We start from the raw sequence: 13,760 nt of genomic DNA on the forward strand, positions 1-13,760 counted from the left end.
AGACTTGCTGATCATCAGGAACCACGTTCTAGCACATTTTTGTTTTTATCACTGTAGTCATGAAATGCATCCGAATAAAAAAAAATGGATCTACATTTGAGCATATGTAAAGCCCTTAAAAAGTTGAATATAATGTTAAATTTAAGGAAGGACTGGTTGTGATGTTTGGTTAGAGTGTACCATGAGAAACTTAAATCTGAAAAAAGAGATAATAAAACCTATTCCGAAATACTTGTAACAGATCTACGGAATTACAATTCTAGCCTTTGTTTGTAAACATGTGCTCAAACTCAAACGATCATAAATCCTCTCTAACGGAACAAGAACAACACACCGTACACTACAAAAATCAAGGATCTCAACATACGGATGATTCAATTTAAATAGTGTGTTGACAATATCATGCTTACCAGCGAACCAGATTCTTACAAAATGCACTAAGTGTTGTAACATTGAGGACGACGTTCAAATCGTATACAACAATTTAAATTGTTTAGTACATTTTTTAAGGACAGGTGATAGCGTTTAAGCTTTCAAACACGTCGCAATAAGCTTTATTTGCAGTACAAAACTATGAAATGACGGAAGCCATCGTTATTACACGTGGAATTTGACGGGAGCAGTACAGTCAATATTAAAACTAAAAAAAAGCTCATCATTTTTACATGCCTCAATATTTCCATTATTTCTGTTTGCCATTCAAATATTTGAGTTTCAAGATGAATATTTAAGAAATATGTAAAAGTTAAATGAATACAGAATAGTATAAGGTCGTTTTTAAATGAAAAAGACAAATACTATTAGTTACATAGTGTGCTAGTGACCTAATACGGTATATATGGGGTCAGTAAATTCCATATGGGGTAAGACCGTATTACGTCACTAGCACACTATGTAACGAATTTATCTTACCGGCTATCTTAACGTGTGAAATTAAGACTAGTGATTCTCAAAATGAACAAGTTTTCAATACTGTTAGCATTAAGAAAATACTTCCAGTGATACTACAAAAACAGATGCCAACAATAACGACTTGTAAGGTTTAAATGTGTTTTATGACTTTATTTCAATCTTAATCGTCGATTTCTTCGTCTGTTGGAACTTTTAAGATTTTTTCTCAGTACCGTTTTGTTTTTTATAAAGGGACATAACACCATTACTAACCGTGTATGAAATAAGCCCCGCCCCCTTCTTACCTAATAAGGAAAATAAAGGGACGTAACTCCACTACTAACCTTGTATGAGATAAGCCCCGCCTCCCTACTAACCTAATATCAAATATACACGGTTTGCACGCGGACGCTTTTAACCAATCATATTCCTGGAAATGTATAGGAGATAAGATAAAGGTATATATTTCTTTCTGCGTGATTTATAATATTATTCTATTTTAGATGATAGCAGCCCAAACGTCCGTTACAAAATGCATTTTTTGTGACAATCCAGGAGTTTACCACTGTATCGAATGTAAATCGGCATTTTGTCAGCTATGCAGAACAAATCATGATAAGTTGCCGGCTGCAAAGACCCACACAATAACAGATTTGAAAATAATCGACCCTTCAGCTTTTTTAACTAATGTAATATGCGTGTCACACAAGAGAGAATTCATTTATTTTTGTACACAATGCCATTTTCTGATATGCAGTAAATGTGTCACAACTGATCACAAGGGCCACGATATCACCGATATCAAGACTGTTGCTGACGATTACCGAAGTCATGCAGAGGAAAATATTTCTGATTTGAAATTAGCAGTCACCAAGATGTCAACAATAGTAGAACAAATGAAAGAAATTGAAAAACCGACCATGAAAAGAACATCTGAAACCGCCGTATCAGGAATAGATGAAGCTGTTAAAAAAAATAACAAAGGCAGTTTCACTTACAAAAGATTATAAACTGGATGAAGAACAGAGTCAATTTGATATGGAAATGGAAGATTTCCAATACGATCTTAAAAACAAAGAACGAATATACGAACAACAAAAAAACATTTACGTCAGTTTGGAGAGATTAATGAGTGTATCACATGACATCACCTTTATCACTTCATACGAAACGCTAAAGAGAGATATACATGACATAAGTGATTTACTTGGAGAAAGAGGGAAAGAAAAAGTGTACAAGTTTGACCAAAAGGTGTTTGTTCAGGAAGTTGTGAATGCAATTGTGGCTGATTTTCAAATGAGGTAAGGCTTCTTTTATGAACTTGAAAAAGAACAATACGTACACGCATGCAAATGAAAAGATGTAAAATAAATCAAAGTTCAAACATAAGGAAATAAACAATGAAAAAGATTTTTTTTGCAAATAACATTAATCATCACAATGAACAGTTTTAAGATTGCAAATAAGAAAAAAACACATCAAAGATTTTCCAAAATAATGTTCAACCTAACCGTGCTTTGTTGGCTAAAGAAAAGGTGTTTTATGTCGGTAGCTGGAAGAAAAACTTGTAACAGTATCCTTCAGTCAACCGTTTTACTATATGCCCTATCGATGCATATAGTATTCACATGTATAGCCTGTATCCTTCTTTTATTGGAAGCGAATGGATACATTTAAATTATTGTTTATGTTGCCGTTTATTTTGTAAATAAACATTAGTTCAAATGTTGTAGCTTCAATTGGTGAGTTACGTTGGCAAAATAAAGGTACATGTTATCATGCGTAGATTATAAATTATCGGCTAAAATAATAGTTTTAGCTAGTACATTGCAGGAGAATATAACATATATATGTGTAGTCGCTACAAAAAAAGGGAAAATTAAGCTCGGCGAACCTCGCCTTTCTCTCTCATTAAAATTAAAATTTAATACTAGATTCTACAATATTTTTACACTAAACTTTCTTTAACGTTTTTATAGCCCTTGAACCTTATTCTATTCGAACATCGTACTTAAGCAAACAAACGACCATCGCACTTTAGAGTACCATCGCACTTTAGAGTCCTAAACATATAAGTAAATTACTATTTAAATGCATCAAAACTTATCTTTAAACTCATGAGGACATGAATTATTACTGATTTTTCCACGGGTTTGCTCTTTATGCCGACATTTTACCACTTGCTATCTATCGGGGATAAAATATCAAATATAAATTGTATATATTTATAAAAATATAAGTTAGTTAAATCAGTATGAATTCACGTCCCCATGAATTATCTCTTAAATAGAACATACACTACCGATAATTGTGTATTCAATTTTAATTCCTATTCCTAGTATAACATTTGATACAAACCAATTGCCATCTATTATTTAAGCTTGGTAGGTAAAGAAGATGGAAGTGTTGTTTTAATGCACAAAGCAGACATCAAAGAGAAGGTAACGTTATACAAATCATGATCATTATAATAGGACCTTTTTATATTATGTTGAAAATAAACGATATTGTACATGGTTCTATTGCTATTCATGCTTACTCAATTAGATGACGGATTAAAATAATGAAGATTTTACCACGACTAAAGCGCTATAAAAGATCAAGAAAATGTACATGATTTAACTGTTAACCTCACACAAAATGTTAACTTAAGTATTTATAGATATATATACTTATGGTTTAAAACATTGCACATAAGTGTCCAGTATGACAATATCAATTTAATAATACAATTATGTGTTGTGTTTTATAATAGGTTATTTACACACAAACTCGTATTTGCTTAACGTTCTGTTGATACATTTGATTCAAAACTTGTCGCCTTGCAATCCCGCTAACAGGTTTAACTCATCTACATTCTGTATGTACGTGCCTGTCCCAAGCCAGGAGCCTGTATTTTAGTGGTTGTCGTTTGTTTAGATGTTACACATTTATGTTTTGTTCATTTTTTTGTACATAAATAAGGCCGTACGTTTTTTCTCGTTTGAATTGTTTCACCTTGTCATTTCGGGGCTTTTATAGCTGAACAGTTGGTATGGGATTTGCGCATTGTTGAAGGTGACCTAAAGTTGTTTACTAATGTGTAATTTAAGTCTCATGTGGAGAGTTGGATCATCTTCTTATTTTATACTTCTTGAAAATAAAAAAAATGATAAAAAGTTAGTTTTTTTAGCATGTCTCAATGTTCAAACATTTTGCATTGTATTAAGCATACTATTGAAACAATATTTTGTTGACCTTATAGGAAAAGGAAAAAAAGTAGAAACACAACTATTCGTCATTGGAAAAGTTTGGTGGAGAAAAGGCCTCCAGAAATTTGGAAATATACGGAAGTATTACTGTATATTGCATGGTGTAAACTTAATATTATTATTACAAACAGCATTGAACTTAGTGTGAAAAAATATCTTTTTTATATCTGTAGTTTTAGTTGTGTGTCTGTTATTTATTGCTGTCTTTTAACAAATATTTTATTTTGTTACATTTTTGATACAATATACATCAATTCACAGGGAAACCAATTATAAGACTATAATAAATATATAAGCTCAATTCACTCAACAAAATTGCTTGAGTATTGTATATTTGAATGCAACGATATTACTCGAAGGATCATTGATTGTCACGTTCAAGTTCTCTGATTTTCACCTCATCTAATTGTTTTACAGATTTTGAACATACAAAAACTTATATTAAAATTACAAAAACAATAATAATCCATGCACCGAGGTGTCAACATTATGTGCACAAAATATATCAAATTCTAATTTCAGTAACATATCATCGATGTTTGAGAACATTTTGGTCAAATGAATCAAATGATTGCTAAAAGCAAAATAGTATATTTCTATTCCGCTTTTTTAAATATTTGAAACAAAACAAATCACATTTTAGTATGCTGTCTAAATTTGTATTTCATACCCATAAATGAAAATAAATATACCACATATATTAATTTTATATTAATTAAAAACTAATTTGAAACGTGCAATGTTTCTGTAAAGATGTACGTATGGAGAAAGATTAAGATAAATGTTGTCATTGTGTGTTTTTAAAAAGTATTCACGTGATTTTGTATAAAATTGAGAATATTTACGTATGTTAAAAACTTATTATGATCACATACGTATAAACGTATAATTATTTAATATTATTATTTTATTCTACAAATGTATATCACATGCTAATGCAATACTTGTAAAAAATGAAGGGTGAAAATCCCCCCCCCCCCCAAAAAAAAAAAAAAAAACACATATAGAGATCAATTCACATTTTAACTTTCTTTTTGCATAAAACGCTGATTTTGTATAAATCCCATTGTACAATTTACATAATGTCAGTGAGTAATTGTTTCTTCTAAACCCTTTGCATACATTTGCTTACAACAGTCTTTATGAATTTACATAATTCATTTAAACGACCTACAAAAATCATCATAGATACCTGGATTGAAATTTTATCTTTGCGCCAGACTCACATTTCGTCTACAAAAGACTCATCAGTGGGGTTCAAATCGAAAAATGTAAACGGCCAGGTACAAAGTTGAAGAGATTTGAGGACAAAAAAATCCTTTAAAAAATGCACTTTAACTGAAAATCATCTATAAAAAATATTTGCAATTTGTTTACTTCTTTTTCTTGTGTGTTTTTCTTGATTGTATTGTGGTTTACAATCATCATGATCATACTGTATTTCTCTTTTTTGTCGAAGCGTCTGAAAAAATTAGAACGATTAAATTTCTTATTTATCGATTAACAAAACAAAGAAAAAGGTATAACATGTATTTTCGATATCAGGAAAACAATCAAAGTTAATAAGCCGAAAAATTCAAAGACCTTTGTTTGACAAATAAGTTTATTTTTTCCACATAAGTTCAATCCACCTTTTCCTACATTTAAACACCTATACGGGCTACTTTTTCTTTTTTCGTTATATCCATAAGTTGTGTTTTTAGTGTGAACACAAAGGCAAACTTTCCAATTGTCAATGAATTGGATATCTTGATCCTTGAATTATTATAACATTTGGCCTTTACATTCAAAGGAATAATTAAACTAATCTGATGATTTTGATGGAATTGAAATTTAATTAAAATGTTGACATTCAAGTAAATAAATGCCTTTTTTATGCAGAAGTATATGTCATCATTCATTTTTTATCCCATTCGAATTCTTTGGAAGTCTGTGTAAATGCTAGCCATTTTAAAATTGCCTTTACAAAATATTAAATTAAGATAGAAATTGGGCAATGCGTCATAGGAGAAAAAACCGGACCAAAGAGCTGACAACTAAAACATGTCGGATCTCAAATTAAAGATTCGATTTTAACTCCCAGGAATTGAAGTTAACGGCTGTTTTTTATTCTAGTAATCCATAATTTCTTTTTCTTTTAAACTTACATATTGTATATGTAAACAAATAGCTTTATTGATTTAATGTATAAATGTATATACTGGAACTATTTAATAAGGATGATGCTCATGATGATAGCCTTTTCAGAAATTCACCACTTTCTATCACTGCCTTAAATCTAACATACACAGTTGGTGGCTCATCTGCATGTTCCACTAAGTATTTGTTCATAAGATTTATTAAAATTATGTCCGAAGGAAAAGAACGTCTTCAGAAATAATATGAAATAGTTTACTGCCGTAGTGGTATTAACTATATGTGGATTCTTTAAAACTCTAGAGAACTTCTGGGTAATTCGAAATCTTGGTCTTTTTTCTGAAATTAGTTCTATTAAAACTTTGGATTTTTTCAACCTTTGTTTACTCACATCCCCTCACTAGTAGCCCGATTTCAGTCTGAAACGGTCATTTTGGTCTGATCACATCTTGATTGACTGGATTTACCGCTAGAGAAATTCGTCACGATATTTAAGATCGTTAAGTCGCCATTCAGATCGATAGCCTCATCAGGTAAATCAGTTCGTTAAGGCGTGTCAAGACGGAAAAGACTGAATCGTCTAGCGGGTTATTTGGACCCGTTAAGACCATGTCAGACCAAAACAGACCATGGATACAAAGTAACGTCAAGATGTTGTCACACCGTGTCCAGTCGTGTTCAGATTTTAATCATTTGGACACAAAACGAGTGAAACTTTCCCATTGTTTATCAGGGGTTGCTCCCCTTTTAAAAATAAAATAAAAATTAGAAAGAAAACGGTTTATGTTAACTGAAAGTCTACCACGTCCCTTTTATCATGTTAATTAAATAAAAAAAATATTCAATTTGAATTCTTACTTCATCCTATTTAACATGTTTTGTATATTTTAAAAAGTAGCTCAAAGTCATACTGCTGAACAAACCGCCGCGAATTGACTAAAAAAATATCAACAGATTGCCGAAATAACATTTATTCATTGAATGTAAGCACCTGAACCTTTATATTTTAAAAAGGTTTACAAGTGATTACAATACAGATCATTTTACACCCTTATCAAATAATTACGGATGTCGGCCGTGAACACTTGAAAACGCGTGATCTTAATAATGATGTTTAATTAAATTTAAGATGTAACATTTTTTAATATTGTAAATGAATGCATTCTCATTTAACTTTTAATGTTGGCTCTATACATTGCATTTGAGTAAATTTGAGGCAGGGAACATATATATATATATATATAACTAGAATCTATGTCTTTTCTCGTTTTCCGTTTACTGTCATGCCATTGTCCGTTCATTTTTGCCAGACTCATGCGTTTGACTTTCCATCTTTATTTTTAATTAGTCTATAATTCGAGAGCCTTTTATAAAAAAAATATTACATACCAGAAGACTTCGTTAAAAGATAAAGTTTGAATATTATAGCAGAAAAAGGCTAGTGTACCTGAAGTACATTCAAAGACCAGGTTATATATATTATATAAATACAGCATAGTAAAGCTGGTTTAATTTGAATTACTATATCCATTAGGGACATTTTCCGACGATAATTAATCAAATCTGACAAGCTTGATTAAAAACGGAAAATACGCCCGTAAACGATTTAACGTTACCGTACCCTACTTGTCGCATGTCGGCATCTTCAAATGGCAAATTTATTTAACACAAAATCGTTGACATGGTAGATGGACACTACAGCACAATATAAGCTGAGCTGGTAATTACAATTGGTGAGTAGAAATGAATAATATTTTAAAACATGCCAATCAGACATGAGAATAATCATTGATCCGGCCAAGAGTTTGAAGGAAAAATATTTACATTTGTTACATTTGTGCATACAGGTATGAATCGACGTTCTAATAAACAACATTCTTACACAGTAACTTGTTCAAAGGCAAAGTAAGAATTTGGGCTTGTAAAAAAATTGTTCCTGTGATTGGACCCCCCCTTTTTTTGGAAGATCAATGCATGATTTGAAAAAGGTACATATAAACTATGGTTTAAATCCCCCCCTTTTTACAGGGTTGGATACACACCTGTTTATTGCCTAAACCATTGTGTGTATTCGTGTGTATTCACAATGGTTTGGTTGTGGGGGGGGGGGGCTATTACCAGACCTAACCCCCTGATGGAGTAACCCTACATATTCATATGTATTGTATGTTTAATAATGTATTGATAACTGTCACGTCCTAAAATTTGCATGAAATATTTGTCACTGGATTTTTTATAACTCATAACCAACCAATCTTCACATGTATGTTACACTGATGATGTACCTATTTATATAGCCACTGATGGGTGATGTACAATAATTATAATTTATCACATATTTGTTATGAATACCTTCAACATGTTCAAGGCTTGGGTTTTCATATGCAAAAACCTCAAAATTGGGGCAAAAAAAAAGAGTATATTGATATTGTGCCCTGATTCCAAATGATCATCTTCGCTACCCAAGGGTTACGATCCACTCCCGCTCTCTTCACCCTTGGCAGATTGAGATAACATTTCGGAGACACAAGGTAAGGATTTTTATTGGTTGTAGTCAAAACTCACTGCATCCAATCAAAATGCGCCTATAACATGATCACGTGTAAATGTAGAAAGTGTTTGTAAACAATTGCCACGTGTTTTTTGTGCAACAAGCCTTTACATCCCTTAACATACGACTATATTTAGTGAAAACTTGAATGTTTTTAATCAACAAATAGAAGTTCCTGTGTATGTTTCATGCACAAATGCATGAATGTTGACGTATGCTTCTATTTCCGGCTTTACAAAGTGTGTAGAATCTAGACGCTACCGTGTTTTTACCTCCAAATTGAAGAGTTCAAGTGCTACCATTGGTCAAGACTAATGTTTTCAGAATTGGCGTGATTTTTATCTTCCGATAGATGGCGCAACATTGTTATCACAAATGTTGGCTCAATCCGCCAAGGGTGAAGAGAGCGGGAGTGGGTCGTAACCCTTGGCTAGCGAAGATGCCAAATGATGTGACAGCATTGCGTCCTTAACGAAACTTTTTTACACTTTTGTGATAAGAAATTTAAGATAATTTTCCAGGCATGTTTCATTAAATTGCAGGCGCGGATCCAGAGGGGGGTTCCAGGGATTGGAACCCTTTCTCTTTTTGAGGATCAATGCATTTGAATGGGGACATGTAATTGGAACCCCCCTTTTGTCCTGGTTTTCAAAATGGCTGGACCCGCCTCTGAATTGTTATCAATGATTTGTTTTGCTCTAAATTTTGTAGAACTTAAATATATACATATATTAAAACATGCTATAATCTATTCCTTCCATTGCTTTGTCATGTATGTAGTAATATTCTACAAATTCTATTTTGAAATAAAAAAAAGTATTATTAAAAGAATTTGTTGAATTATTATTACTACAAATATGACAAATCAAATACATGTAGTTACTGTAAATTCAGAAATTATTGGTTGCATTTATTATTGCAAATTTGTCATTTTAGACTTAAATGCGATTTTAATTTTTACGATTTTGTGAAAAATCCTGTTTAATTCATATAAAATATCACAAAATGCGCGTTTAAACTATTGCGTTTACAACTCAGTGGCATTTTTCGCAATAATAAAAACCTCACATTAATTTCTGAATTGACAGTAGTATATATAATAGTATAAATGCTATTGACTTATTTAATTTTATACATGTTATATAATACATGTTATAAATACTCAATTCTTAATGTATATATTTTTGTAGATAACATATCACATTGGTTTGAGCATGATTCCCAGCCAGATTATGAAGGGGCATATATATCATATATACATAGGAAATATATAGTGTCACCAAATTACTCTCATACGGTACCTCATTTGTACCTGTAGCTGTAAATTGTGAAACGGTGGATTCATTCATAATTTTGAGTTACTTAATTATTGCAATTGGAAATAACGTTGATAAAGCTAACAGCATTATGCCATGATGTTCATGGGATGTTCTGATTGGACAAAAAGGAAATTGTGAACTGAACAAAAAGCAAACTTACCATTCATAGGAAAAAAAGGAGGAAATTGGAATAATGAAAATTCATAGTTTCAGTGATTACCTTACACTCATCATGATCATTGTCAATACTACAAGTGCATCATCATGATCATATATATCTGAATTCACCTTGGATAATTATTCATTTAAAATAAGAATTTGGATATAATAAGAATTGCTATGCTGGCGTTGCTACTGTTGGCTTCATGTACCACCAGGGAGTGTTAAAACTTTTTGACCTTTCATGAGGGTCTAGCACGGTCCGTCACTATTGGTTAGTGTCATATATGCATGATGATGTAAGTTTCACCAACCTAGACTGAGCTTTACAGCCCTGGTACAGTTGTTGGTTGGACTAGAGTCAAATGACAGCTTGCTGTATACATTTGTAGTTCAAATACTGTAGTCTACATGTATTTTGACAGTCTTCTAAATTACTGTTCATTCTGAAACTGGCATTTTATACTTGTACATGTAGTAGTCGAACATATTAAACAATACATGTACTTCAAAGTATCATTTTATTTTGTCTCGCCTTACATGAAAGTCATGAAAGTTGGTTGATTATATTCAAGAAATATGTATTACAGTCTTTGGGTGATGATGTAAGCTATTTTCAATAGAGCTTTACATTTATAAAAGCTAAAAGAGCTGGATGTGTGGTTGAGTGACTGAGTGTAAAATATACTGTTACATTTAATTACATGAAATTGGATACATTTTATTGTATATGAGTACCTTGCAAGGTCTTCTTGTCTATCAGGTTAGGTTGACCTGACCTTAATTTTATTTCATGGATAATTTAAGTGATTTAGGTTATTTCAGTTTAATACAATGTTAAAATGGTTAGGTTTGTTTCTCAGGTACTTCGTAATGAAATTAGAGACTGGAAATGGGGAATGTGCCAAAAAGACAACAACCCGACTACAGAGCAGACAAAAGCAGAAGGTCATCAATGTTTGAATTGTTTCTCAGAAGCTGTAAGCTACATTGTACATGTTGGAAACAAACATAATTTTTATTTTTGCCTAAGGAGATAGGTATCAGGGGTGAATCCAGCCATTTAAAAAAGGGGGGTTCCAACTATATGTCCCCATTCCATGATCGTCCGAAAAAAGGTGGGATTCCAACCCCTGAACCCTCCCCCTGGATCCACCACTGGGTATGAATTTTGATGAGACGACTTTCATAACTTAAACTATAAACCATAAACCATGTAGACCAAGTGATTTTCTTTTTAGTCACTATATCATAGGTCACTGTACAGACATGGCTCTGCTTGGAAAGAGCTAGGCATCTAACCGAGTTAATGTACAAAATTCAGACGAGAAACCCAACAGTGATGACAACTTGATTTATACTAGTATACATGAGCTACAAACAAACAAATATGTGATAAACAGCAATCAACAAAAACACTACAGACAAAAAATTAAGGGGAGACTATTTAAATATAAAAAAGAAGATATGGTATGATTGCCAATGAGACAACTCTCCACAAAAGACCAAAATGACACAAACATTAACAATTATAGGTCACCGTACAGCTTTCAACAATGAGCAAAGCCCATACCGCCTAGTCAGCTATAAAAGGCCCCTATAAGACAAAGTGAAACGATTCAAACGAGAAAACTGACGGCCTTATTTATGAAAATAAATGAATAAAAACAAATATGTAACACATAAACAAACGGCAACCACTGAATAACAGGCTCCTAAATTGGGTTTATTTACTTTAATGTAAAGTTAATAAAATTAACTAATGTCTTGTACAAGTATTACCCCTGAGGTTACGTGAAAATTGTTTTCAAAAATCTAATTTGTCCATAATTCTTTTATGTAGTAAACTTATTTAAATAAATTCAGACCTTCCCTTGTCTGATCACCAGCATGGCTAAAGGTATTACTCCCAGGTGTATTGGCAGATGACACCTCAAGGTATCCAAGCGATTTCCTGTCGGACTTGCAAGTTAATGCATCATTTCACTTCTGTCAGTGTACACGACCGAAAACTTTAATCTTTCCATTTTAAACTTTCAGGTGCATAGGTAATCATTTGATAATATATACATCTCTGTCCTGCGTGTCCGATGGTGATACACTAGTCATTAATGTTTATAAATAACATTTCTGGTGTAAAGAATATTATCCATAACAATTTAAATAATTCCAAAAAAGAGATTGGATAAAATAAAAATTTGCTTACACATTTTTTCCAATGGTAAATTTGGGGAAATGTACGTACTCGTTGTCAAAGGTGAAGGACAGTTTGAAACCTACAAGAAAAATTGAGTTATCAAAAATATACGCACTTAACGACCATTCTTTTATACGCCTTGATAGAAAGTTACGGAACTATAGATAGTTGCAATCAGAGACATATATACACATGTGTATATATATGTCTCTGTTGCAATTTAAAGTTATATACATTTTTACATTGAACATAAGAAAGAATAAAATTGAGAATGGAAATGGGGAATGTATCGAAGAGACATCAACCCGACCATAGAAAAAACAACAGCGGAAGGTCACCAACAGGTCTTCAATGTAACGAGAAATATCCGCTCCTGGAGGTGTCATTTAGCTGGCCCCTAAACAAATATATACAAGTTCAGTGATAATGAACACCATATTAATTTCCAAATTGTACACAAGAAACTAAAATTTAATAATACAAGACTAAAAAAGACCAGAGGCTTCTGACTTGGGACAGGCGCAAAAAATGCGGCGGGGTTAAATATGTTTATGAGATCTCAACCCTCTCCTAGATGTTGTTGTGTCCTGTTAAAATGTTATACGATGATGACTGATGTTCCCATATTTTGACTATTTTATTGATTGTGACTGTTTATTTAACGCATCATGTAAATGTAACGGAATTTGATGAGACTGTTATTAAAGTGAGAGGGTTAGCGCTATAGAACCAGGTTTAATCCACCATTTTCTACATTTGAAAATGCCTGTACCAAGTCAGGAATATGACAGTTCTTGTCCATTCGTTTTTGATGCGTTTTGTTTTTTGATTTTGCCATGTGATTATGGACTTTCCAAATTGATTTTCCTCTGAGTTCAGTATTTTTGTGATTTTACTTTTTTCTATACCTCTAGCCTATGTATAAAAGTAAACGCACAACAATACGTACATTTAAAATTCAATTCAAGAAAAGTCCGAGTCTGATGTCAAAAGATGTAACCAAAGAAAATAAGCAAAATGACAATTATACATAAATAAACATGCATTTTGCCCCCTCCCTTTTTGTGAAAAAATTGGTTGCTTACATAGGGAATCACTGAACCGTGACTGGAGCGGGCCCCTCTTAGGTCAGTCAGTGGGCCCCCACTTACGAAAATTCCCGGATCCGCCACTGAGTATGTTATCATGGGATGTCGATGGACTATTGTATACAAAAAGAAGAAGAAGAGAACCAATTTGAATTAAAAACAGGTTGA

General features: G+C 32.4%; 1 protein-coding gene across 1 annotated transcript; it reads left to right on the forward strand.

Annotated features, from left to right (window-relative positions):
* The first annotated feature begins 1,830 nt into the window (after positions 1–1,830).
* On the forward strand, positions 1,831–3,353 carry LOC134694068 (uncharacterized). The gene is made up of 2 exons (XM_063555064.1): positions 1,831–2,192; positions 3,272–3,353. The coding sequence occupies exons 1-2, from the start codon at positions 1,849–1,851 to the stop codon at positions 3,351–3,353; spliced, it is 426 nt and encodes a 141-aa protein (XP_063411134.1). The 5' UTR covers positions 1,831–1,848.
* The last annotated feature ends 10,407 nt before the right edge of the window (positions 3,354–13,760 follow it).

The sequence above is a fragment of the Mytilus trossulus genome, chromosome 13 (genome assembly GCF_036588685.1).
Source record: "Mytilus trossulus isolate FHL-02 chromosome 13, PNRI_Mtr1.1.1.hap1, whole genome shotgun sequence".
Classification (NCBI taxonomy): Eukaryota; Metazoa; Mollusca; class Bivalvia; order Mytilida; family Mytilidae; genus Mytilus; species Mytilus trossulus.

Coding starts and splice junctions, on each gene's coding strand:
- LOC134694068 (XM_063555064.1), top strand. CDS start 1,849: ATGAAGCTGTTAAAAAAAATAACAAAGGCAGTTTCACTTACAAAAGAT. Junction 2,193..3,271: donor GTGGCTGATTTTCAAATGAG/GTAAGGCTTCTT, acceptor CTATTATTTAAG/CTTGGTAGGTAAAGAAGATG.